Source organism: Triturus cristatus, chromosome 8 (assembly GCF_964204655.1).
Source record: "Triturus cristatus chromosome 8, aTriCri1.1, whole genome shotgun sequence".
Lineage (NCBI taxonomy): Eukaryota > Metazoa > Chordata > Amphibia > Caudata > Salamandridae > Triturus > Triturus cristatus.
In genome coordinates, this window is record NC_140591.1 from 1,455,761,586 (window position 1) to 1,455,787,392 (window position 25,807).

General features: G+C 43.3%; 1 protein-coding gene across 1 annotated transcript in view; it reads left to right on the forward strand.

Moving 5' to 3' along the window:
* GDPD4 (glycerophosphodiester phosphodiesterase domain containing 4) overlaps nt 1–20,220 on the forward strand; it is a 349,739-nt gene extending 329,519 nt beyond the window's left edge. The window contains exons 16-17 of the mRNA XM_085623257.1: nt 16,985–18,967; nt 19,052–20,220. Coding sequence (XP_085479383.1) covers nt 16,985–17,088 — 104 coding nt within the window. The 3' untranslated portion in view covers nt 17,089–18,967; nt 19,052–20,220. The remainder of the gene's footprint in view (nt 1–16,984; nt 18,968–19,051) is intronic.
* Nucleotides 20,221–25,807: the final 5,587 nt, after the last annotated feature.

Below are 25,807 nucleotides of genomic sequence, written 5' to 3' on the forward strand. Positions count from 1 at the left end.
AACGTGCCATTGTCCCCCAAAAAGAACCAGAGTCACATTTCAAATCATTTTCTCTCCAAAAATACCACATAGAGCTTCCTCAACTCCTCTCCAAAAGGCAAAGAGTCTGGGACACTCATAAAAAATATGGAGGTCGTTGGCTTTAATAAGGTCACATCTTGGGCATTTAGGGGTGGAGAGTGGAGTAAACTTTCCTATCCCAGCAGGGGTGTAGTATAATCGATTAATAACAAAGAAATGATTCTTCTTGAGGTTTGTCGGCTTGACATACATGTAGCTTCAGAGAATGTTCATATAGTTCGCATTCCAAGGTAACCTGGTTTCATACTAGATGTTGTGGGGGTATTCCTTCTCCTCTGCCTCTACAGACATCTTATACCATTTTGAAATTTCCTTGCTCTTTTACATCTTGGAGGGATTGCTCCACCTCCAGGGTCCCATGTATTTTCCTCTTCTCCGCTGCAAACCAAGAGACTAATTGCATGTATTTAAATCTGAAGAAGCCACTTTCCATCCTGGCTCTTAATACCTCCCATGGGTTGACTCCCTTAGAAGATACCAGATCTGACCATATAGTCATACCCGCTCTTTTAATTGGTGTTGCAAGAATATCCTCAAGGCATTCCGGGGTCCCAGGGGATTCCCAGATTGGGGCAAACTCAGAGTAATACCCTATCCCCCATCTACTTCTAACCTTATACCACAGACTAAGGGCAGCCTTCAGTACTTTCAATCGTACTTTTTTAAAGTACCTAAGTGCCCCGAATTTATACAAGAAACCATCTCCACCATCCTGCCTTGTCATTTCAGCCAAAAGCCTACCTCAAGATGACTCGTCTGGTTTCGTAAGCAACATCCGAATATTTTTTAATTGAAAGGTGATACAATACCACTTTATATCCAGAAGGGCCAACCCCCCTTTGATCAGCCTATGCCTAAGCTTTTTCCAAGCTAGTCTGGCGCCTTTATAAGCCCAAATGAAACTTGTGACCGTACTCTGGATTTTACTAATGTCTAGTTTTGGAAAATTACGGGGGATGGCGTTAAAAAGATACAGTAGTTTAGGGAGAATAACCATTTTAACTAGATTGACCCTGCCATAGATTGTTAAAGGGAGGTTTTTCCACCTGGCTAGTAGTCGGTCGACTTCTTTTATAGTCCTATTTAGGTTAATCTGCAGGATTTTCTCAATATCCTTGATGATTGTAATACCCAATTATTTAAACTCCTGACTTGTTCTACCCCCCAATAGTCGATGTTCCAGCACATCACCTCAGTTTTAGAGGTGTTGGCTGGATATCCCGACAGAGATCTGAATTCCTCTAACAGCACTTCAACCCTTGGTATTGCCACTGCAGGGTTATCCGTATATAGCAGTAGATCGTCCGCGTATAGAGCAACCTTGCTGCTATATTGATAAGATTTAAAAGGTGTAATCAGATCATCTGCCCTAATTGCTTGTGCCAAGGGTTCTATGTAGATGTTAAATAATAGGGGTGAAAGGGGGCAGCCCTGTCTCGTTCCTCTTAGAATGTTGAAGCTAGATGTTAAAATCCCATTTAATAGTATTTTAGCGGAGGCCCCCTGATAACAATTTACCAGATTCTGGATGAAAATGGGCCCAAAGCCCATTGACCTTAACACTTCCCAAAGATATATCCAGCAGACTCTATCGAACGTCTTGGCCGTATTTAGTGCTACTACGGCCAGGGGTTCGGATCGAGCTGTGGCCAGATCTATATTGCCAATTAGTTGTTGTGTTTGTTCTTGAATATATCTTTTAGGGAAAAAACCTTTCTGGTCAACATTAATCAACTGTGGGGCAATTTTGACCAACCTCCCTGCTAGGATGCTCATGAAGATCTTATAATCGGCATTCAGCAGGGAGAACGGTCTATAGGAATCCGTCTTTAGCGGATCCTTTGAAGGTTTCAAAATCTGCACTATAGTTGCCTCTTTCCATGACCTAGGTATCTTGCCCTCTGACTGATAGACTGAATTGAATAAGACTCCCATAATCGGGACCAGCTCTTCCAGCAGAAGTTTTTATACCTCGCTAGGAAGCGCATCCGTACCTGCAGCTTTGTTATATTTACATCTCCCGATTTGCTCTCTAATTTCACCCTCAGTTATTGGGGCATCTAGGCATTCGCAGCTTTCATCTGTTAAGGTCGATAGGGATTTCTCCCTCCACCAGGTCTTAAGGATCTCCGTATTTGGTGTAATTTCCTCCTTATACAGCTCAGAGAATAGTGAAATCAGCCGAGCTTGCATGTCCACCGGTCTGCTCAATGTTTTCCCATTTTTATTTATAATTAGTTAGTTTGTGATTTTTTTACAGAATCTGCTCTTGCTTTCCATGCCAAAAGTGCTCCTGCCTTTTCTCCATATTCAAAATCCTGCATAGATTTTGTCAGCCACTGTGCCTTACATTTCTGATCGAACCTTACTCTAAATTCCTGGCGGGCATTATCGAGGTCCCTTTGGACTTGTAATAATCTTTCCAGTGCCCCCAGATTAAGCTGGATCTTTTCTGCCTCTAATTGGGAGATGTTATCCTCCAACAATCGTAACTCTTGTGATTCCTCCCTATTCTTGGTACAAATGCGACTGTGTAGAAAGCCCCTCAAATAAGCCTTGAAAGTTTCCCATACATAATCCATAGACATTGACCCAATATTATCAGAGAAATAATTTTGGGATGCACATTTGAGATCTCTTGCTATCTCTGGGTCAGATAGCATGGATCTTTTAAGTGTCCATCTAGGTCTTACATTATCCTGCTCCCTTTTAAGTTAAATACAACAGAGGCATGATCTGATATGTGGCTGGGCTGGATGACTATTGAAGTCATATCCTCTACAATGGACCTGTGAATCAGAACCTAATAGATTCTGGAACATTGTCCATATTTCTTACTGTGGAAGATGAAGCCCTGCTTATTACCCATCTTTGCCCTCCACAGATCCGCAAGCTCCAGATCAAGTATCATATTATTTAGAGCCTGACGTACCCGAGGCGCCCCTACATAATGACTCTGATTAGATCTATCCTTTAGGGGGTCCAAAAGTACAACAAAGTCCCCACCAATTATTATAGGGGAGGCTACTTTCATCAGGATCCATTGCAGCTTACAAATATATGTGGGTTCATCACTGTTAGGGCCGTAGAAGGATACGCATACCAACTCTGACCCTCCAAAGTTTAATTTAGCCATTATCCATCTCCCAGTTTGATCAGTTTTTATTAATTTAATTGTACAGCCCGCGCATTGTTTAATCAAAATAGCCACTCGCTTACAGTGGGCTGTCTGTTCTGAAGTGCAATAATATTTTATCCACAAGTACCTTGCAAATATGGTGCGGCTCTCTAGGTGGCTCAAATGGGTCTCCTGAATTCAGTGGCGTAGCTAGAGCATGTGGCGCCCGGGGCTATCCCTCAGATTGCCGCCCCCCCCGGGGGGGGGGGGAGGGCATGCACTTCAAAGAGGTCCGAGAGACACGTAGTATCGCCGCTAATAGTTACCTTGATCATGCAACTTACATGCACATACATGACACAGTCCAAGGCTACACAGTTGAATACAGCGGTGACTGGCAGTACAAAAGAGAACACACAGACTGCATGATCTATCTGGGGACTCAGAAAAACCGCATGTGACATCCATCAGAGAGCTGCGTGAACAATGACCTGGTAATCCCCTCAACACAATGCAAACATGCACATACATGACACTGTTCATGTAACCTTCATCTACAGCTGACATTAAATGACCATACATCTCTTCTTAGTCTTATAAGGACCAGTAAAACTCACTCTTTTCCAAATCTCTTTCTAAATATTATCACTTTCCATGTAATGTTCCTTTGATGTGAAGAGGAGGTTTCTGAGGTGGGAGTATCAGGCAAGTGATACTACTCAGGCTCCATCTGTTCGAGCCTTCATGGAGGATCCCTCTTCATTACTACCTCCACCTGACCCCGGACTCTGCAATGCACTCCCTTACAGGCTCCCTCTGTGCGAGCCTTCAGGGAGAATCCCTCTTCATTACTACCTCCACCTGACCCTGGACTCGGCAACGCTCTCCCTTACAGGCTTGATTATCCACTACTCCTCTCTCCAGTGCACCTTATCTCACATCTGACCTTCGGCCCCAGCCCCATATCAGGCACCATCGGGCTCCACTTTGCTTTTTCCCAGTAAAAACATTAGTAAAATCACCTTCAAACTTAAAACATTGAATATAGCAGTAAATATAATTAGCATGCACTTTAAAGTATGTTCCACAGTAGCCCTTATGACCCGACTGCTAATTAAATAAACAAAAACAGAAAGGCCATGACAGGGCCGGCTTTAGCGCTGATGCAAAAGTCTTTTTTGGCGCCACACCAATAACCTCTTTCTCCATAAATACCTTTACTACCACCTTCCAACAGTGCCCCTCATCTCTCCATGGCCCCCCTAGTGACCTCCTCCTCAGATTGCCTCACGCCACAAGTGCCCCTCATCACCCCATAGCCCCTCCCCCTCATGACCTCCTCCTCAGACTCCCTCACTACCACCCTCCACCAGTGCTCCTCATCTCACCCTAGCTCCCCCTCCACACCATGACCTCTTCCTCGGATTCCCTCACTGTCACCCAGGGCACAAGTCCTAAAAAAAGAAGTGGGGGGACGCTGACGTCACAACAGCAAGTGATGTGACGAAAGGTGGCTTGCACCATCAGACTCATTGCCTCCCCTCGCTCACCCCTTAGATGCCATTGCATCAGAGAAGCCAGAGCGTGAGCAGCGTTCTGAATGAGATCCGATCTCGCCCCAGAGAGGCCAAAGACTAAATGTGTGGATCCATTTGCTCCAGTAATCGAGCTCCCGTTAAAATAAGTGAGGGGACGCCATCCACCCGCCTGGTACCCCGACTCGAGCCCTGCAGTCACCCTCCACCAGTGCCCCTCATCGCTCCACAGCCCCTCCAACTACCTCCTCCTCAGATTCCCTCACTGCCACCCTCCACCAGTGCCTCTCATCGCTCCGTTGCCCCTCTCTCGTATGCATTTGTTGTTTAGCGCTACTCATATCAGTGTACTGTGTCAGCACTTTACACTACGAACACATTATAGAGAGACAATGAATCATACAAGTATGTAAATCAGTCTACAGGGAATGTCACATAAGCCAATGAGGATTACAAGGTGTAGGAATCACATGTCATCCATACTGATGGGCAGTATATTTTGAGAGGGTTTGGTCTGGGGAAACAAAAATGTATCTCTGCCCAAACATACTAATTTTAGCAACATTAGAATGATGAAAGACCGAGGAAGTTCTAACTATATCACAAAACAAATCTATACCATTCATGTTTGTATGCAGCTCTTTGGTGACAGTTCATTGGTCACTGCCCTATGTTAGGATTGTAACTTCTGAACTGCAAGTAACACAAGGATCTCTGTGGCAAAGGCAGCAACCCACTGAGCTTCCACACAAAATACAGTTCATCTGCATTTAAAAACTACTAACAGACAAATAATTGCTCTCCAGCGAATCATTAATCACCAGCGTTATTGGGGCATCTTTCATTGTCTTATTGTTGTCCTGCATCGGCCAAGATAATGATAAAAACTATTTAAATAAAGCGCACACGAAGTACGTGTCCTGCTGGACCTGCGCATTTTTTTAAAATAAAAGTAACACATTCTCTTACCTACTACTGCACTGAATTATCCACGGACGCAGCAGAGCAGACTGCCCCAGGCCAGGTCCTCACGAGAGTGCGTAGTGGTGACGCGCGTGACGCGTCACCGCTACGTTCTCATCGCGAGGGCCCTGAGCAGGCTGGGATGGGAACAGTATACGCGGGCGGCGCCACGCGGGCAGATTAACGGTCATCAACGCGCTGCTTGCACTCAAAGTGGGCTGCCCGGCCGCGCGTTGCGGCCGCGGCGGACTTTATAATTAATTTAGTGACACTATGTCCCTAAATAAATTATGAAGGCCGCCGCAGCCGCCCTAAATATAGTGCCGCCTGGGGCGGTCCGCCCCCACCGCCCCCCCCTAGCTACGCGCCTGCCTGAATTAGACATATTTGGGCGGGAGTTTGCTCTAGATATTTCATTGCTAACCTCTGTCTATGGGGGCATCGTAAGCCATTAATATCCCACGAAAGGAATTTTAGATCTCAATATAGAGAACCCAAAGCAGACCACCTGAAATTGAAAATGTGATAGAGGATTTTTTTTTTTCCCCACTGCTCTCCCACCAGTGCTCCCCCCCTCTTCCCATCCCCCATCCCACCCCGTGCCCCTCGAACCCCCCGGGAACCCTCCCTACTATTTAGGCTATAAGCCTAATCAGCTTCAGCCCCTCGGGCCAAACAGACAAAAAAAAGAAATAATTAAGCATTTTCCTTTCCCTGGTCCCTCTGATCACTGATCACTTATTTCAACTTACGCCTTCCTTACACCTCCGCTCCCTTCTTAATTTTTTCAATAAGATCATCTGCCTCCTCAACCGAGCGGTGAATGTACATGTGATTGTTCCACATGGTACGAAGTGATGCAGGAACTTCAATTGCGCCCTAGCACCCAGGTTATTTAATTCCACCATTCGTTTGCCCATCTCCCACTATTTCTGTGCTGTGGTATGACATATATCGGACCTGGTATTAAATGAAAAGGAGTTAGAGAGGGCATTAGATGTTAATGTTCCTTCCTTGAGTGCTGTTGATAAAATTGCCTCCTTAACAGTATATGTGTGAAAATTTATCAGGATTTTTCTGGGCTTCTGTTTTGCTGGTTTCTTTTTATAGGGATCACGATGCACCCGTTGTATTTCTTGCAACAGATCTATATTTGGGGAATTTTTTTAAACTGTCTCTTTTAGTAGAGATATCACAAACCCCCTGATATCAGAACCTTCTAGGTCTTCGGGAACATTGATCAATCTCAGGTTGTTTCTCCTGGAGTGGTTCTCCAGCCGCTCCTGATCATCCTTCATTTCCCTATTTTGGCTTACTAACTTAGCCATTTCTGCTGAAGAAGTATTAAGAGCCTCTTTAATTTTTGGAATCTCCTGCTTGAGAATGTCTGTTCTTAAAGATACCTCTTCCAACTTCTGGGCTAATATAGCACACAATGCCTGAATTGCCGCTTAGTTGGTTTCGGAGACAGTAAATCTGTTCCCCATCTCGTCCTTGAGTGCTAAAAGAATATCAGCTAAAGAGCCTAGACTCGATGTAGAAGGATGTTGGAATGATGTTACTTGTTGCGTTGGTTCTAGACGGGGACCCGGCTGACCTTCTTGCACCTCCAACACACTAAAGCGGCTTGAGATAGAAACCGCAGGATGAACAGATATCTGGGGACTACTAGAACCTTCAGACAGTGCCACTAACGTGCTATCAGTAGCTAAGAGTGTAGGGGAAGATTGTACTTCTTCCAGCGGCGTGATTGACATAGTTGGCGATATATTTTGTGGTTGGTTTGATTCCATCCTGCCGGAGATACTGAAACAAGTGCCTTCTCTGCTGGAAACACGAGTAGCGGGGCAGTAAGAACTTTGTGATATGACTTCAAAGAAGGTGTTATCTTTATTTTGGGGGCCAATGGTTTCTTCCCTCTACCTCTCCCTCCGCTTTTTATGAATTCAGAGGAATTAATTCTTTCTCCCTTCTTTTCCACCCTTTCTTCTTCTCTGCCTCTCTTCTTTTGTGTATTTGAAAAATTTACAATCGCTGTGGAGGGGGTATCCTAAATAGACAGCCCGGTGCTCAAGGGGAGCTGAACAGCCCTAGTTCTAGGAGTGTATCTGCGTGTTTTTGGTGCGGGTGCACCTTTTACCTGCTGACCTTCTCCCCTCTCCATATAGTAAGGGATTCCCCCTCCTCCTCCTGATTCCCAAGCAGCAGCAACAATCTCCCTCTGTTGGGTTCAATTTACACGAGAAAGGTATCCAAAAAAATCCTTACCTTCCTTTCCAGCCTCAACCACGGCCTCTGTGTCCAATTCGATCCCCTTATGCCCTACCTGGGGGGCTTGCTCCCCCACCGTGAACCACTCGCGTCCTGGATCCACCACCAAGTGGTCTCCAGTGCTGACTCTGCATCCAGAGGCCGGGACCAGGAAACAGGCAGTCCCGCTCCGGAGCCACTCTCGAGCCGCGCCCTCCCAGCGCGAAGCGCGAAGTGCTGGTGTTCCTCCCCGGAGCTCCGGAGCCATTCACCAGGCTGATAAGAAAAAGGGAACCGGAGGCAAAATTCCAGAAGTAAAAAAGGTAATGAGGCACTAATCACGACGGGGGAGAGGTGGGAAGGGCAAATAATCATGCCAGAATCATTGCGGGAAACCCCTCAGAGAGATCGGGAACGCGCCGGAGGACTGTGAGCCAGCGGCCGCCATGTTCCCCTCTTTATTTTTTTTTTCACTCCCTCAAAATTCAGCACTTTAATTTCGCTAACTTTTGCCTTGCAAATATTTTGACATCTGATTCTGTATACCCCTTTCACACACATATCCACAGAATTTCAGTTGCAAATGGAATACATAAACATTGTTCTGTGTGCTCTGTAGAGATCCCAACCCACTGACAGGCACTTTGTTTGGTGTCAGCCTTAGCGCCTGCGCACTCAATCAAAGCCCCTCATAAACACCTGGCACGGCTCAAGACTCAAATTTTGCACTGGACAGATACAGATAAACAACAGTATTAGAAAATTGCTTACTCTTGGGGAATGCAAGATTAAGTAAAGCATGTGAAATGCGAGAGGCACTAAATCGTTGACTTTTTTAACATTCATTGTTTGCAAGTCAGTCCATGTTTTTGGCATCAGTGTTAACTTAGGGGCATAAAGACGGTCAGTTTTAATGTCATACATCAGAGAACTGTCCACTGTAAGCACATATAACTCGCCTTGTTTGACTCAGATATTTGGATCAACTTCGCAAGGGAACAAGAACCCTGCTTGTTATTTGGATCCATTTCACGGGGGAACAAATACAGCAGCTCCACTTCTAAGGGAGCTAGCAATCTGCAGCGAGGGCCTGGGGTGTCACAGTGGGGGAGGTTTGCGTGATGAGGGGTCTCAGCACAATATACATAACACAACGTTAGCTTGCAAACACTTACCATTACTGAGAACAAGGCACCAGATCAGAACTGCTTACATCCACTCTCACGTATGACGAAAGAGTGGGATCTATGCCTTTGAATGACAGACGTCTGAAATTACGCAGGGATTAAGTCTCCGATGCCTGAAACAGTGACGCTGAATGCACAACTGGCCTAGAGAGTGCATACAACCATAGACCACAATGTCAATGAAGGTCTTTAAAACAGAAAGCCCTGTGTCATGCATTACAGTCCAGAACGTTGATTTACTGCCTGGCTTCCATCTCCTACTTCAGAGCGAGGCGGGGCAGGCAGCCTGAAACAGACAGCCCAAACTTAAATACTTCGATTTAGTTAGAGATACGATCGTATCTCTAAATAAATCGATCTAATTAATATGTTTTTGTATAAATGTGTAGGAATGTCAGAGGGGCGCAGCCCCTGAGCCCTAATGGAGACACCGCCCCTGGGCTAACCAGCAGAAAAATAGAGGACATCATGCATGGCACCCTACTCAAGTCATTGTAAGAGCTACAGTCTGATTTCACGATGCATCGTAGTCAGTTTGATAAATATTTGCAGCTGGGGCACACCCTCTCCCCATACCTGCATGATCGCTCAGTTCTCCAGGAGTTCAGCCCGCTGGAGGGCAAACCTGAAAGGGGTCTTAGGCAGCCATAAATTGTCCACATTTTACCAATCCCTAGTCACTAATAGTTCCACCACGCTACCCACCCATTAAATGAAATGGCAAGCCATTATCGCAGATCTAGTCGACGATGATTGGACAGAGACTCTGGAGGCCCCTCGTGGGGTGGTGATTTCCTCCCATCTTAGACTGATCAATTGAAATATCTACATAGAGCATACTACACAAGGAGCTGTCTGCGGCGCATGGCCCTCATTGATTCCCCCAGGTGTTTACGCTGCGAGGTCGAGGAAGGCACATTTTTGCGTACGGTGTGGGATTGCAGCATGTTGACTCGCTTCTGGACGGGGTGGTGTTCCTGTTTGAATGCAGTCTTAGCCTGGGATATCCATCTTGTCCAAAAGCTGCTTCTCCTACATAGTACAGATGGAATTGGGGGGATCGCTTCAAAGGCCACTTACTATTTCTCAGGCTCACGCTAGCGAGGAGGGATACAGCCAGGCAGTGGAAGGTCAGTGAAGCGCTGCATCTTGTGGCCTGGAAGCAAGGGATGGACTTCTGTATGGGGTTGGAGTTCGCGGTAATCCAGGTAAGGGGGAGCCCCCAAAAACATCAGACAATTTGGCAGAGGTGGGCCGAATATAGGGGCTTGGTGCTAGGGCCAGTATGTTCATCTGAATCCTATTTTGACACTGAGGTTAGGCAATATGGCCAAGACACAATAGATACTGTGGAAGGATCTAGATAAGCAATTGTATAAATCCCGATAAAAATTGTTGCGAAAAAACCAAAGAACAGCAGAAAAATGGAAGCTTAATTTCTACTAAACAAAATGACTGGATTATTTTTTAGGCTTCACTGTTACGTACTACATACCACCAAAAGGATAATGACTGATGAAAGACTGTCCATTGGAAGTGTAAAATGTGTACACTCTGCATCTGATGTGGGCAAGGACAGAAATCAGTAAGGGGTGGGAGACAAAAGAGGGGAGGGACAGATATGATAGAGAAATCTAAATTTCAAGATCTACAATACAATGCAGAAGGTATGTTTTGGTAGCACTACCACATGACAACAGGACAATGCAACATTTAAATTAGTGGCCATGAGAGGAATTGTAAATATAATTAATAGGACCTGGTCTCCCTGGCCTCCATTTTTAGATTATTGCTTCCCCAGCACTTTTTGGTTTGTCTGTAGGGCATGCCTCTTCCCACTGTCTTTCAACAGGGATCGTGCAAACAGTAATGCCACTTTAAGAAAACTGACATTTTTCCATCTTCCTATCCTGTTAATGAGGCTGTATTTTCTATTTATAGTGGCAATCAACAACACCTGTTGGCGGGTTCTACTCACCACATATTCCACAGACGGAGAAAAAAACACGTTGGTAGCAATTAGTATAAATCTCCCCAGTGCTTGGTTTCCTAGAAGAAGCTGATTGGGGGCAGGCACTATTGGCAGCTGTTCCTCCATTTTATTTGACAACAGACTCCACTGTTGTCGCTCATCCAGGTTACAGCACCCAGAAGCAGGTATCCCAGGCTCATGGACAAGACCAGAAATCTGGATTAAAGAGCCCCTGGGCAATTCCTACTCACATTCCTTAAACTGGCAGATCGATCTGGGGCAGAGGCGCAACTAGAGCCAGATTTCGGGGGGGGGCTGAGCAAAAATTTCGGGGGGGGCTGAGCAAAAATTTCGGGGGGGGGCTGAACTTTAAGCAATAGGCAGAGTGGAGCTGCAGGGGCTCTTAGAAGGGGTGAAACAACAGCAAGGCCTCATTAACGTGCAAATGGTCTTTTAAAGACCTGTGAAGTGCTCGGGTGCGGCTGTTTTTTTGCCCGGGAAGGTGTCTCATCCCGGGCTGCCACACACGAGGGGGGGGGGGGGGGGGGCTGAAGCCCTGTGAGTCCAATGGGTGTTGCGCGCCTGATCTGGGGAGAATTCATGCCTCTGGCCTACAGGTGGAAGAAGTGTGGCGCCGCGGCCAGGGCAACTGACTCCGGAATCTGGGGATCATGGTTCGATCCCCGGCGCCGGTGGCAGATTAGCCCAGCACCATGTGACTCTGGGCAATTGCTTGCTTAATCTTCCCTTACGGGTGATTGTTTGCGCTTTACAATTGTGGATTACAGGATATTTACCTATGGCTGCAGGGGATAAAGGGCGCCCTAATCCCTTATTCTGGAAACCATTTCATCCAAGCTTGATTGCTTTATTGCTAGGACGCATGTTTGTTATAAGAAGGCATACCTCACTCTTACCACAGAAAACCATTATATTAATCCTATTAAATAGATAAAAGTCCACAGAGGTACATGTTGATCTGGACCCTGGCCAAGCAGTGATACCCGCTGCCTGGTATTGGCTCCTACTTGCATGATAGCGCGTTGACACTCTCTTCTTGTTCCCGGAGACGACTGAATTGCACCATACTTGAAATGGGTGCTTAACATTAGTGCTAAAGAGGTCTTGTGCAGCTGTGGGTGTGAATCCCTATCTACAAACAATCACAATGTTAACATTTCCCTTTGTCCAACTGAAGACTCTTCACACTATGGTTTGTATATTTCTTTCAATGTGAAAGTCTGAATAAATAAGTTATATGGAAGCAAATACTGCAGTGAAAGTCAGAAGTGGTTTAGTGGCTATTGGTTTGTCTAGTAGCCACACAGTAGGACCATAAGTCATAAAGGTGCCAAGCAATAACAGAAACAATTCTGTTCAACTATAAGACCGAGTCTGGTTTTCTCTCGCTCTTCCACTTTTCTCTTTTATTATTTTCACTGCACACTCCATGTTGTGCAATTTGGAAATAGTCTTATGTACTGAAAATCTCTTAATGGAGAAACAGCAAGAGAACTTTTTTGGCGCGTTTCCCTGTGCAGTGGAAAAATGGGTGTGCCATGCATAGAAAGACCGGCAATTGTTCCAAATGGAGGCTTTGGGCAATCTGCAATTATTTGCCCATTAACTATTTCTAACTTATTGTTCTAAAGAGTGAAAACCTAATTTCCAGCCCTTATTTGGAGTGTATGCAACAATACAAAACATTTGCACTACATCAGTCTGTGAATTGAGGGACACAGAGTGCCTTTATACAGCAGATATCTTCATAGGCTATGTAGTCATAAAACCACAATAAAGAAACATTTATGAATTTTTTTTTTTTTTGGGAACAAATTTTATTAGTCAATTTTACAATCAGCGGAGCTCTGTACCCCAGAGACAACCGTAGCATCAATGTACCACATCTTAATTTTGACCATTTTACCATAGAATAACAAAAGTGAAATACATAAGGGCCATGCATATAAAATACAACCCCATTCAACAAGCCCCCCCCAAACCCCCTCCATCACCCCAAACCCCATCGCACACCCAGTCCAACACCATCCGCAGGTATGATCCAAACAGCAGCTATACTCTCGCCATGAGACATGCCCCACCTACACCCTGTCACCAACACTCGTGTTTTACATGCCACCCCCAGACAAACGGGGAAGATACAGCAAGACACATAGATTCTATTCTGGGGGGGTTCCAAATCCAATCCCCTGTAATCCGCCCAGCGCTTCCAGATTTTATAGTGCTTGCGAGGGCAACCTCGTGCTAAAAAGATGGGGGCCTCTAGACCCATGCAGAAATCCAATCCTGCTTTCCACACCGAAACGGAGGGTGCGGCCGTCGCCTTCCAAGCCCTTGCAATGTCATGCTTTGCAATGGTAAAACCCAGGAGCATCAAATGGCGCTTGTAAACATTGCCCCCTATATACATTTATGAATTTTTGTCAAAGGGTTCAAGACAAAAGGTACTTTTGGAATTAATTTGAGGCTGCATTTCTAAAAGAGAGCTAAAAGAGGAAACGCATCTACAGGCTGTGAAACTGGAGTCATAAAAGATCTACTGAATAGTTCATGGGACTTCTTTATAAGTACATAATTGTATTTATGTAGTACAAGGTTTGGTGGGAAGCTTTTCAGACACTTCTGTTAACATGGGCAGCATGGTGAAACATTAGAGCTTGTAAGTAGTGTTTCCACCAACCTGACTAGTTCCCACCTGGCACAGTAAGTATGCTGATAGTTTGAATAGGTTCAAATGGGCAGCTTAATTACCAGTTCTTACTTTCACACTGCACCTTTCTGGATTATTCTTATTCTAATTTTTGAGTTTTATATAGCGCAGCTAGACCCGAAGGTATCAGAGCGCTTTACATGTTATGTGGTAAAGCCCACAAGAGGTACATGAGGGAATTCACAAGAGTCATAGTTGAACAATACAGTATTAAGTGGCTATAGAACCACACAAGTATAACACAAGGCTTCATTGAGGAATCGGGGACAGAATAAGAGACTGAAAGAGTCATGTGTCCATCATGAAGGAACTAATCAAAGAGGGAAACGTAGAACAGCTTGTGCGAATGTTGAAGTAGTTGTTGAGGAGTAGAAATTAAAGGTCCAGTGGACATTGCCTGTTAAAAAAACAGCAAGAGTACAATAGACAGTCATCTTCGTAGCATGTGGCATGCGCATTCTGACATGGACTGTGTTAATAATCCCCTACAAACACTTTTAAAAACAAAAGTGTTTTTAAAGCATTTTGTCAGCATAAAGCACCTTCTTCCATGCCCAATCTCCCATTCTGACTCATAGGTTGGTATTGCCTCTATGTATCTGTATCTACTCCAAATGCAACCCACGCAGTTGCTAATGTGCAATTGCTGAGAAGCGCCCCAACGCCCTTGGGTCAAGTTTGCACATACAAAACTCAACAGACAAATAAATAAGTGACTTATCCTCCTTATCTTTTCTGAGACCCCATAACATGTAAAGCACTTTGATACCTTCGGGGTCAGGGTGCTCCAATGTTTAATGCCCATCCACAGGCACAGTGCACATGTATGACGGGGACAGTCAACCTACCTATACAGAGGCCCAGATTTACTAAATCTTTGCGCCGGTGCAAATCGACGCAAAGCCTGCAAGGGTATTTTCGATCCAGCACAAAAGTTGTTCTAGCCTGGAAAAGCACCTTTTTCTCAGAGCAAAAAGAAACTCTTTGTGCTACTTTGAATCGTTTTGCATCAAGGGGTATTACTAGGATTTTATTGGGATGGAGCAGCACAGGTACCCGTAGGTTTTGAGTCAAAGCCCAATCTACTAAGATAGTCAGACGATCATTATGACAAAACTAATGTCCCCCAGAAGGAGGCGTTAACAAGGGGAAAATGCTTATTTCTCAAAACACCCACTTATGCATGTGTACTGCAGTGCACAGCACACATCCAATGAGTAGCAGTCTTCTAATTTTACCTTGGTATAGGAATGTGTAATGGAAGGGTATGCTTCCATGCCCAAATCCTATGTTATTACAATCTAATGGGGTAACCCATGGTGAGCCACAGGACCTAGATAGATATAGTATCATACAAGCAATAAATAAAATGGTCCAAATGGCCAAATATACTGTGTTAATTCACGTATTAATGGTCCTACTACTAGATCTTTGGGAGAGACAGAAGAGAAAGACATACTTGGTTTTTTGAAAAATAAATTCAATTTACATTTCGAGATTGTTCAATATCATTCAATACATTAAGAAATGTACTGCCTTTGCTCTAGAATAGTGCATAGAAAAGTGTAAATAGAAGTGCCCTTGTGCAAAGTGATATAGAAAAATTGTCAGTGGAAAAAAAACTTTTACTTTTTCAAAAATGGAACAATGGCTCAAGTGGTTTCCAAATAGCAAAAGTCGAGCGGTCTGCTTGAAAGATAACTTATTATCTAGGGATTGAGTTCATGATTAAAGATAGGTGGTCAAGGAATCCGGACACACCATCCAAATGGAAAGGATCTAAGTATTCAATCCAGGCCAGACAATGAATGTTGACTTTTCGACCCGACTGATGCCTAAAACTGATTTTTCGACCTGGCATGTGGGTCTTCATCAGGACAAACACAAAATCGTAAGAGAAAAGGCAACCTGAAGTAGTGTGAGCAAAATTAATCATTGTGGGTTACTAATTATTATACCCACACAGGGCGCATTGTTCCTTATTCTCAAATACACATTGTACGATGTGTCCAAGCCATTTAATGAGGTCCACGTACCATCAAAGAACCGAAACGGGTCTCTAGATGAAAAACCAAATGAATCAGTGTGGAATACAATGATCAATCAGAGTGTGCAGGGCACATGGGCTCCTAGACACAACTACACCTTCTTCCTAGCAGTGTAAAGACAGTCCTGTGTCCCCAGAAAATCGCAGCGGATCTCTACACAGGACAGCTGCATCTGTCAGCGCATCAGTTTTTGGATGAGAATCCGATCCACCATTCAATCACGGCGGGTCTCTGGAACAACCTCAGTGGACGACAGCAACTAACAGCGTGTCAGTTGCGGTCGTCCCACTAATGTTGTTCCAGAGAACCGCCGCAATTGAATGGTGCTTAGGAGATGACAGCAGCAGAAGGTGAATGTTAGCATATGTGGCTTTGTGTTGTGTTTTCCCCCCTTATGCAAAGTAGCATAGATAGTAAATGTGGTTGCTGTAATGTGTGAGAAATTTGAAAACCTGGCCATGATGGTGCTGGATGTCTGGGTCCTCCATATTTTTAAACTTGCTTATAGGTCCCAAACTTCTTCGCCCATTGGATAGAAGAGACCAGCAGTCAGCCTGCATAGCTCAGCCATTGAATGAGGAAAGCAGACAGATACTTAGACAGAACTGAAGCTAAGCAATCAGTTGCTGCTTATCCTAGCTGCTGCCTCTAGTTACCCTTTGTTTACCCAGACAGTTCTCTTTCCAACACAGGCTGCATCTGGCTGTGGATCCAATGGCAGGGCGTGCCTTGGATGAAAACATATGGAGTGAAGCTTCCTGTCTCTAGCGACATGCTGGAGTATACCACTGGACTTACATTGGCACTTTGGAAACAGACCCATCACGTGGCCCTGTACCTCAACTCCCATCCAACCAGTGAGCTGGTTCCAGGGTTCAGCAGTATGTATGTGCTAGTATGTGTGTGTGTGTGTGTGTGTGTGTGTGTGTGTGTGTGTGTGTGTGTGTGTATGTCTGTGTGGGAGTTTGAGGCTATGGGAGATTTGCATTCTCATGAGTATGCATTCAATGCAGCGATTTGTGGCAGTACTATACAGCATCATCCCAAGATGTATACACTTGAATGGCATTAATAAATCCGTTTACTGTGTTTTTTCCAGAACTTGATGGTTCCCTTTCTGAAGAAAGTGACCTGAAGAGCCTGCCAACAACCCCCAACCGATCGCCCCATGATGAGATTCCAGGAACCACCACAAATGCTTGAAAAGAGAGCACCTGAGAACTGAGTGATTACAATGCTGTCATATTTACAGTAACCTCTCTGTGAGCATCCACACAGTGGACGTAGTTCAAATGACTATAATGAAAAGGGGCATTATATGCCTGTCTTTGCATACCTGCTCTCCACTAAATGATGCTTGTTTAGATGTTTGGCCTCAAACACATCCTACTTTAATGAACCAAATGACTTACAGAAAATCCAAACAGAAAAACTGGAATGTAAAATTGTAATTATGGTCGGAGCCATTTGCATGTGGATTAGTTCATCTGGACGCATATCATTTAGGATTCAAACCATATATGTAGAACTTCATTTGGGCAACTGTCGATGGAGGCGTGGCTGCGGCAGTACCTCTTGACCAAATGCTCAACATGAAGAGAAGCCGGTAAAGAGGCATATTGGTAAATGTAAACTGGGTGAAGTGATGGAAACAGTCATACCGCATTCAGCAAAGACTTGGTCAAATAGTTTAAGAGCAGTACTGAGAAGATTTGGGTGTTAAAGTTCTGGAATCTTGGCGGCTCCTACGACAGCTGGCCTCTACATCAGTCACTACGAAGTAACTTGTTGCATTAGTAGGAAGAAGTCAGTGAAGAACCTTTCTGTTTTCAGAATGCTTAGCTAAATAGAAATTGGATAAATATGGTGGTTGAATGTCCTTGCTAGCTTTTGTGCCTACAGTACATAGCAATCTTTATGTTGCAGTGAATCATTGCGCTCAGTCCTCAAAAGTGGGACTGAAATGGAACATTCAATATCCTCGAGGATCAGCACATCTACGGCACATCACTTTAATGTTAATTATCATTAACTATTGTAAAGGAACAATATGAAAAAACCTTGGAGTCGACCAAGCAATATGTAGAACCTACATACGCCTAACTTTACACCAATATATATACCTAGAACATTTCCAAAGTGTATAATTGAAAGTATGTGTTTTAAGATGCCATATTTGAACGCTGATGTGAAACAGCTGAGTGCCTAATTTAATTGTAGTCATCATTTGAGGGAGTACCCTGATTGACTGGGGTGAAACAGGCAAGTGGCTAGTTTGCTTGAAGTACTCCTGGTGGTTTTACTCTATTGACTGAGGTGGTTATAGTCATCACGGCGGTAGTGCTCTATTGAGTGACATTTGTTTTATCCTCACAGTGGTATTACTCTATTGAATGATGTTGTTCTAGTCATCATGGTGGTAGTACACTATGGAATGACGTCCTTGTAGTCATCATGGTGGTAGTACTCATTTGACTTAATAGCCACCTATTGACCCAATAGCTACATATAGTCACCTATCAATTGATAGAGGAAAGCTACCTCGAGGCACATCAGTTTCCTGTAATCCAACCAATGGTTACCATTAATTTCTCTTTTATATCATATCTGGTTCTTGGGTTTCTCACACGCTGAATAAAATCCTGCCCAGTTTGTACTGTATATATTCCACTCAGGAATATTAATGGTCTTCGTACATGTGCCTAATACAAGTATGCTTCAGTCCTTAGGTACTTCCTGTAGGACTTTAGTTTAAACCTTGCGCTCTTTGGGTGCCTACCTGTTGCTGATCAACGTTAGCCCAACATAAAAAAACAGTGTTGACCAAGAAACATATTTTCATGCTACTGTATTTACAAAAAAATATTTTTAAAAGATGTGTCACTTTATTGTACTAATTAAACATTGCGTTTACTGAGTACATTTTAAAATAATATTGTCACAAATTGTACAATACACATTTATTGTTGTACCCAGAAGCAATATGCTTACTCTACCATTGTAAACAGCTGCCAGAATACACGACCACTTTATGTGCTGCAGAAAGAATCACACTTTTTGAAATGCGAATATAAAACAAATCGCAATGTCATATCCAACAACACGGCCACTTCTATGTGCTTCAGAAAGAATCACACTTTTTGAAATGGGAATATAAAACAAACAGCAATGCCATACCCAGCAACCAAATTTAATGTGGGTTAAAATGTGAGTTGCAATTAAATACATTGGAAACTGTTAGATGATACTGGAATGGTTGGATATCAGGCGTCTATAGTCCATTTCTAATTATGTTTAAATGATGTGTTTTGGCCACACACAGTAGTACTTTATGAATACATTATCCAAGCTCTACAAAGAAAATTCAGACCCTTATTAATAGACTACATAGCTCTTCAACTTCTCTGGCCTTCACACTGCCACAGACCCATCCTAGTGGACGGGAAAGAGGAAATGAAGAGGGAATGCAGAAGACTAATTGTTAATCGGGAGTCCAGCTATGGTTATACATCACAACTCATCCCACTTGGAGAAATGCTAGAAAATCATGCAGGCAACCATCTGCAGGGAAACAATAGGGATCAGAAACCCTAACTTATTCTTCTTTATCATGTTGTGTTTTCTTGCTGTTGAGAAAATATCTTGCTGCCTGTGGATCAGTGAAGACATGTTTTAGTGTCCCAAGTTATTCTAACTTTTCTCCGGCTGAGATCCAGATCACCAAAATGTTGGAGCCTCTATATATTAAGCTTTCCAGATTGTGGATTAACCCGACGTGAACATGACCTCAGTCAGTGTTTACCATGTGTTTTCATTATGTTTTCCTTTATAAGCACCAAGAAATGTGACTGGCAATTAGGCCTTTATTAGTTAAGTTGCTCCTTGTGGGACTGCCAAGCCATGAAAGCTGCTCTTTGAATTTTATTTGAGGAATATCTCAGAACACACAGTCTGGAACTACTCTGATGCCTAAAATGATAAGTGACCTAGCTTAAAGTAGTCTTGCAGAAGACAAAATTGCTTCAGTTTTGACCCCTCTTGCTTGTATTTGTCTGGGGGTTATGTATAGAGGACCTCCCTAAATGCAATGGGTAACTTTACTGGAGAGGAGTTTATTGTGAGTAAGGAAGAGGGGTGTAGGCGGGTGCCAGACACTCGGGGAGAGGAGGGTGGTCATATTGTTATTAGACTTGATTGTATTTTTCATTACCTAAATAATCTGCCCAGAGATATATTTTAAAATATTGAATGAGTGGATCCATAATCCCTGGACATGCCTTCACACAAAAAATAGTGCTGATGTGCTCCTAAAAAATAAACCATGCTTTTAAAACATCCCTGCATTCATTGTTATCAACATTTCATTTAAGTAAATTATGTGCTTGTGCTTTGCGACTGGATTTTTTTTTCTCTAATATCATTTGTCATCTTACCATTGTTATTAGATTTCGCACTATAAGAATACTATACTAATATTATCTATAGATTTTCATTAAAGCTTTTCAGAGAACTCATTGGGTTCTTGTGACTGCAACAGAGAGGTAATCTTTTCCCCTGCAGATGATCCAACTTTTATATCCATCACCTGTGTATGAAAATCATGAATTTCACATCACCGTGCAAATATGTCAACCTAAAGTGCGCTTTCCTCTGTTTGAGCAGGCAAACTTTTCTGCCCCTCAAGCCTTCAGCCATCTGATAATGTTGCTGTCAAAACTGAAATGTAGATATATCAATAATGGGGCTGATTCTCAAAAGCATCCTGTAGAACTCTTTTACATACTGTTACATGCCTTGAGAATTGGTCTCAAATTATCTTAAATGGGAATACATTTGGAATGTTATGAGAATATTCATAGTACGAATAGAAAGGGATGTGTCCTCTTTACACTCTTATGATTAAGGATTTGGAAGTTTTGTAGATGATTCACAAAGACATGTAGGAGTACTTCTGTATTACTAATTATCATACTCCTAAATGCTTTTTTGTAAGTCGGCCCCAATGTGTGTAGTAGTAACCATAGGGAAACATCTGCCCTTAGGCATGTCAGCATGTCTCTCACTCCCCACAGTGTTACCAACTATTTGAAAGCATTTATTGCAATGGAGCAAGACAATTGCAAATGTATTCTATTATGAAATCAGACAATAAATGTCTACCTTTGCTATGTGCATCCTCTGGGCTGCTCCACCGTCACCGCCTTCCATTGTGCTCTCTCGCTCTACTGTATCCAACACCATCCTCATTTGCAGCACACCAGGAATGCTGACAACCCTTGGTGACTGCAACAAACCATAAACTGATGTTACCAAAGTTATCCCTCAGGTTGACCTGACTCTTTGGTAGAGTGTCTTAAACCCTTTGCTTGCATCCCTTTGAGTGAGTTAATGTCCCCCCTGCAATATTAGCATAGTTCTTACCTATGCTGAGGGCATCAAATATCATAGTATCACCCTCCTGTATTTGTGAAGTAGATTTTAAAACATTAAAGGGGTCTTCTAGTGAATTATGTCACAAAAGTCATAAACTCAAAACCCAAGCAGGTGTTCTAAAACAAATCAACTATTCCAGCAGAGGCTGCTGCCAAAATAAAGATTTGGGGCAGCACGGGGCAAATTATTTTTAAAAACGCACTTACCTGCTTCTCCCGCTGCCGGCTCCTCTCTTCTGGAAGTCCCTGGGCCAGCACAGGCTCCCAGACTCCCCACCCAATACAGATGCTGCTCTCAAACTGTGAGAGCAGCACCTGGATTGGTCTGAGCATCCTGGTTAGGCACTCACGAAGGGACTGGGACCTGTGCCATTTCTCCACCCGGCAGTATAGAATACAGCCGGTTGGAAAAATTCTAAGTGCAGATGTCTGCTTGGCTGGCATAAAACGGCCTGCCAAACTGACATGCACACTTACAAGTGCCCTCCAATCCTCCTTTCGGGCCCCTGGCTAGTATCAAGAGAGGATTGCCTAGCCCCTCCCTAGACTCTGCAGCGGTTGAACTACTCTACAATGCTTTATGCTAGAGCGATGCAGGGTGGGGTTAGGTTATGTTATTGGTTATTTATAGAGCGCACGATCACCGGGTAGGTCTCTTGGCACTAGGTAATGAAAAGTCGAGAATCCCTACTATTTATAAGCCTGTGTAAATAACCATGTCTTCAGAAGTTGCCTGAATTTGGTGTAGACAGATGCCTGCCTAATTTCCAAGGGAAGTGTGTTCCAGATGCGAGGAGTCGTGATGGAGAACCTACGTCCTCCGATCCCGATTTTCTTGTAGGTGAGGGTGGCCAAGTAATGAACGTAGCTTGATCGCAGTTCTCTCGTCGGGCAATATTTTACGATTTGAGCTTTCACAAAGCCCGGGCATCTCAAATGCAGTGCCTTGAACACCGTGCAGCATGCCTTAAATCTGCATCTTTGCGCCACCGGCAGCCAGTGGAGGTCCTTAGTCACCCGCGTGATAGAACCCCCTCTTGGTAGCTGAACTATAAGCCTAGCAGCCTGGTTTTGAATTACCTGAAGCTTGTGCAAGAGGGATTTTGGGAGAACCAGATAGAGAGTTCGCATAATCCAATCTGGACATAACCAGTGCCAGGATAACTTGGATCAAGGCCTCTCTCGTCAGGAATTCCCTAATCTTTTTTATCCAGCGAAGATGCAGGAAACAGGCCGAGGTCACTGCACTGACCTGCTGTTTACATGATAGATCCTCGTCAATGACCACCCTCAAACTTTGTACTGCCCTTTTTGAAGTGGGAGGGGAGCCTATCTCACTAGGCCACCACCCCGGATTCCGACATACCGTTCTATTCTTAGTGAGAACTATCTCAGTTTTATCTGAGTTAAGTTTCAGTTGGTTATCATTCATCCATCCCCTGATGAATAGCATGGTGTTTTGGAAGTGCAGCCTAGCTACATTGCTGTTGTCGATCGCGAACAGCAGTTACATATCATCAGCGTAGTTGAAGACGTTTACTTCTATCATCTTAGGAGATCAGTCCAAAGGTTGGATGTAGATATTGAATAAGTGGGGGAAAGAGAAGACCCTTGGGGCACATCACAGCTCACCTTACCCTCTTTAGAGGAATAAGGAGAGAGTCGCACTGATCGAGATCTATCCTTCAGGAACGATTGCATCCAGTTCAATGCTGCACCCTGTAACCCTGCGGCCCAGACACGGTCAGCCAACAAAGTGTGGTCCACCATGTCAAAGGCTGCCAACAGGTCAAGCAGCACTAAAGTTTCAGTGTTCCCCTTATCCACTTCCCTTCACAATTCATCCAACACCAAAGTAACCACTGCTTCAGTGGAGTGTGCTGGTCGAAACCCCGCCTGACACGGGTTCAGAAACTCTGACTTCTCTAAAAAAGCGCAGAAATGGTGAGCAACATAGGCTTCCAAGATCTTGGCTAAATACGGGAGGCGGGGCACAGGGTGGAAGTTCTCCATGTCTGATGGGTCTGCCACCACTTTCTTCAGGAGGGGTACGATAACTGCCTTTTTAAAGGATTTAGGTACCAGGTCCAAGCTGATAGAGTAGTTTAGAAATTGTCGGAGACTATCTCCACCAGAGGTAGCCACCTCTCTAAAGACTCTTGGAGGGCAGATGTTGGTAGGCGAAACTGATTTAACTTTCATCATAAGTTCCATCAGATCGTCCTGCGACACATAGGGGAAATGCGAGAGCGTAAGGCTATTCGTTTTAAGGGTAAAGAGGACTGATTTATTTCTTTTCAGTTCGAGAGCTCTTTAGCTGCTATATTGATCACCAATTCGTCAACCATAATAAATATTCTTATGAGTAACAATATGTATCAAAATGCTTTAGCCGTCCATAAATAGGCCTCTTCATTTTGTCCCAGTTGTTTGGTTTGTGGGTTTATTTAGGGTGAAAAAATGATGAAATTATAATAAATTCTAATGCGGGTTGTAAGACCTAAGAAGTGTTGCTATTTAACTATTAACTAAATTGTTCCAGAGTACTGGAAATCGAGCAAAAAGGGACAGAAGATATACTTGTAGTCAGTTACACCCTGGCTGTTGAAAGTAATTTCAGTTTGTGTTTCCTCCCACAGCAGAAGCATATATTTATGTGAATCCTCATTTACAGCACTATGAAATGAACTGACCACATTATGTAATATCTGAAACAATATTTTTCTACTGTACTCAGAAGTCTAATTTCTTCTTCTTCGTCCATATTAATTGTTGCTCATGAAACGCCTCATCTAAACGTTGATCCAGAACGTCAAAGTGGCTTACCTGCTTATAGGTACATGTTAAGAAAGAACATTTGTGAAGGAATAGGGGTATCATATCTAGGAATACAGCAGATCTGGAAAGAAAGCCATGGATCATTAAATAGTTTTTGCAAATAAATGTTGGCAAACAAATAGTTACTTTTAATTGTGGTATTTTATATATTTTACTGCTGCAAAACAAGTTTCAATAATGCTACTGTTGAAGTGGAAGAGTGGAGAGGAAATTGGAGTAAAGTATCATAAAGTAAATAATTTATGAAAATTCAAAAATCGCGTGTATAGATCTCTGCTTCAGGCATCGAACCCACTGCTATCTTGACACATTTTTGTATCAATTTCTCAGATTTCTAGGTGGAATTAGACATACTCCCTTTGCAGTTGAAACAGAATATGTCTAGTCACACTTTGTTTTTCCAAGTCGTAGGTTCGCACACTGGGGTGACCCTGTTCAGACAGTATCCAAAAGGGCCAAGGACAGGGACGGCATGACTTCAATGACCGGTTTATCACTCTGTGGCAGGCTATAATACTATTTGAACATTGAACATGAAGGTGGAAACAAATTCCCCTTCTTTCACAGCTCCTGCTGATCAACTTTGATAGTTGATGCTGGCAGAACAGCCACAGATAACAAACATGGACAGCAGGAGCTGAGAAAAAAATGGAACAGTTTCTGCACCCCTTCATGCTCCTCAGCTCTTCCAAATTGCTTTTTTTCATTTGACAAAGCACAGAAGAGATGGTGATGTGGAGAATTAGCACCTCCTCTGGTTCAGAGTACAAAATATTGCATAAAAGCACAAAAATTGGTAAGAGATGGTACTTACAGAGTGCTCTTGCTTTCAATGGTAAGCACAATAGAGCTGGCAACAGGCATGCATGTGCATTGATACTAATTGAAGGTCTGTACAGCCCTTTGTGAGCATTTACGCAATATTTGTTTCTCTGCAATAGTACTTTTTTGACAGAACTCATAAGGGAGTCTTCTTTGATCCTGCTTAAGATTCAATCGGGGTAAGCGTAATCTCCCTTTTCTCCATTTTGTACCAGGCCACTACCAACACTGAGTGTTGGTCACGTTAGTGACTTTTAAAGTAAAATCTGAATATATACTTTTGGCTACTTATTCTGTAATTTCCTTTGATTTTTTTTATACATATGAAATTCTAATGTTCTACCTTTTAATTGAGTAAACATTTAGGAGAGCAGCATCATTTTTCTTGCTCCTGTATTGTTAACACCATCACATTAATTATTTTTATTCTCCCTTTTTTTTTCATAGTGTAGGGGGCAAGTACTTCCACCTAATGCACAACCTCACTTGTCCTGATGAAGGCCCCTCACTTAAACAGTTACAAGGGTTGAAACATCAATAATCTATCATCCAATGCTCCAGATTATGCAAAGACAATTTGATTTTATGTTACTAGGTCTGCGAAGAGTTGATTCTGGACAGCCAGAGCACTATCTATTGCAAATGAGTTTTTCCTTCTATCATGTTTTTACTTACAACTCACGTGCACTGCGTTGCCTCACCTTCATATGGAGTACCATTGTTTTAATCACTATTTCTTGAATATATATATCATTTATTGACATCTGTGTGAGTTTTATTTGTTTTGTTTAAATTTGTTTATTCTTATTTTGTGTGATAAACAGTGGGTT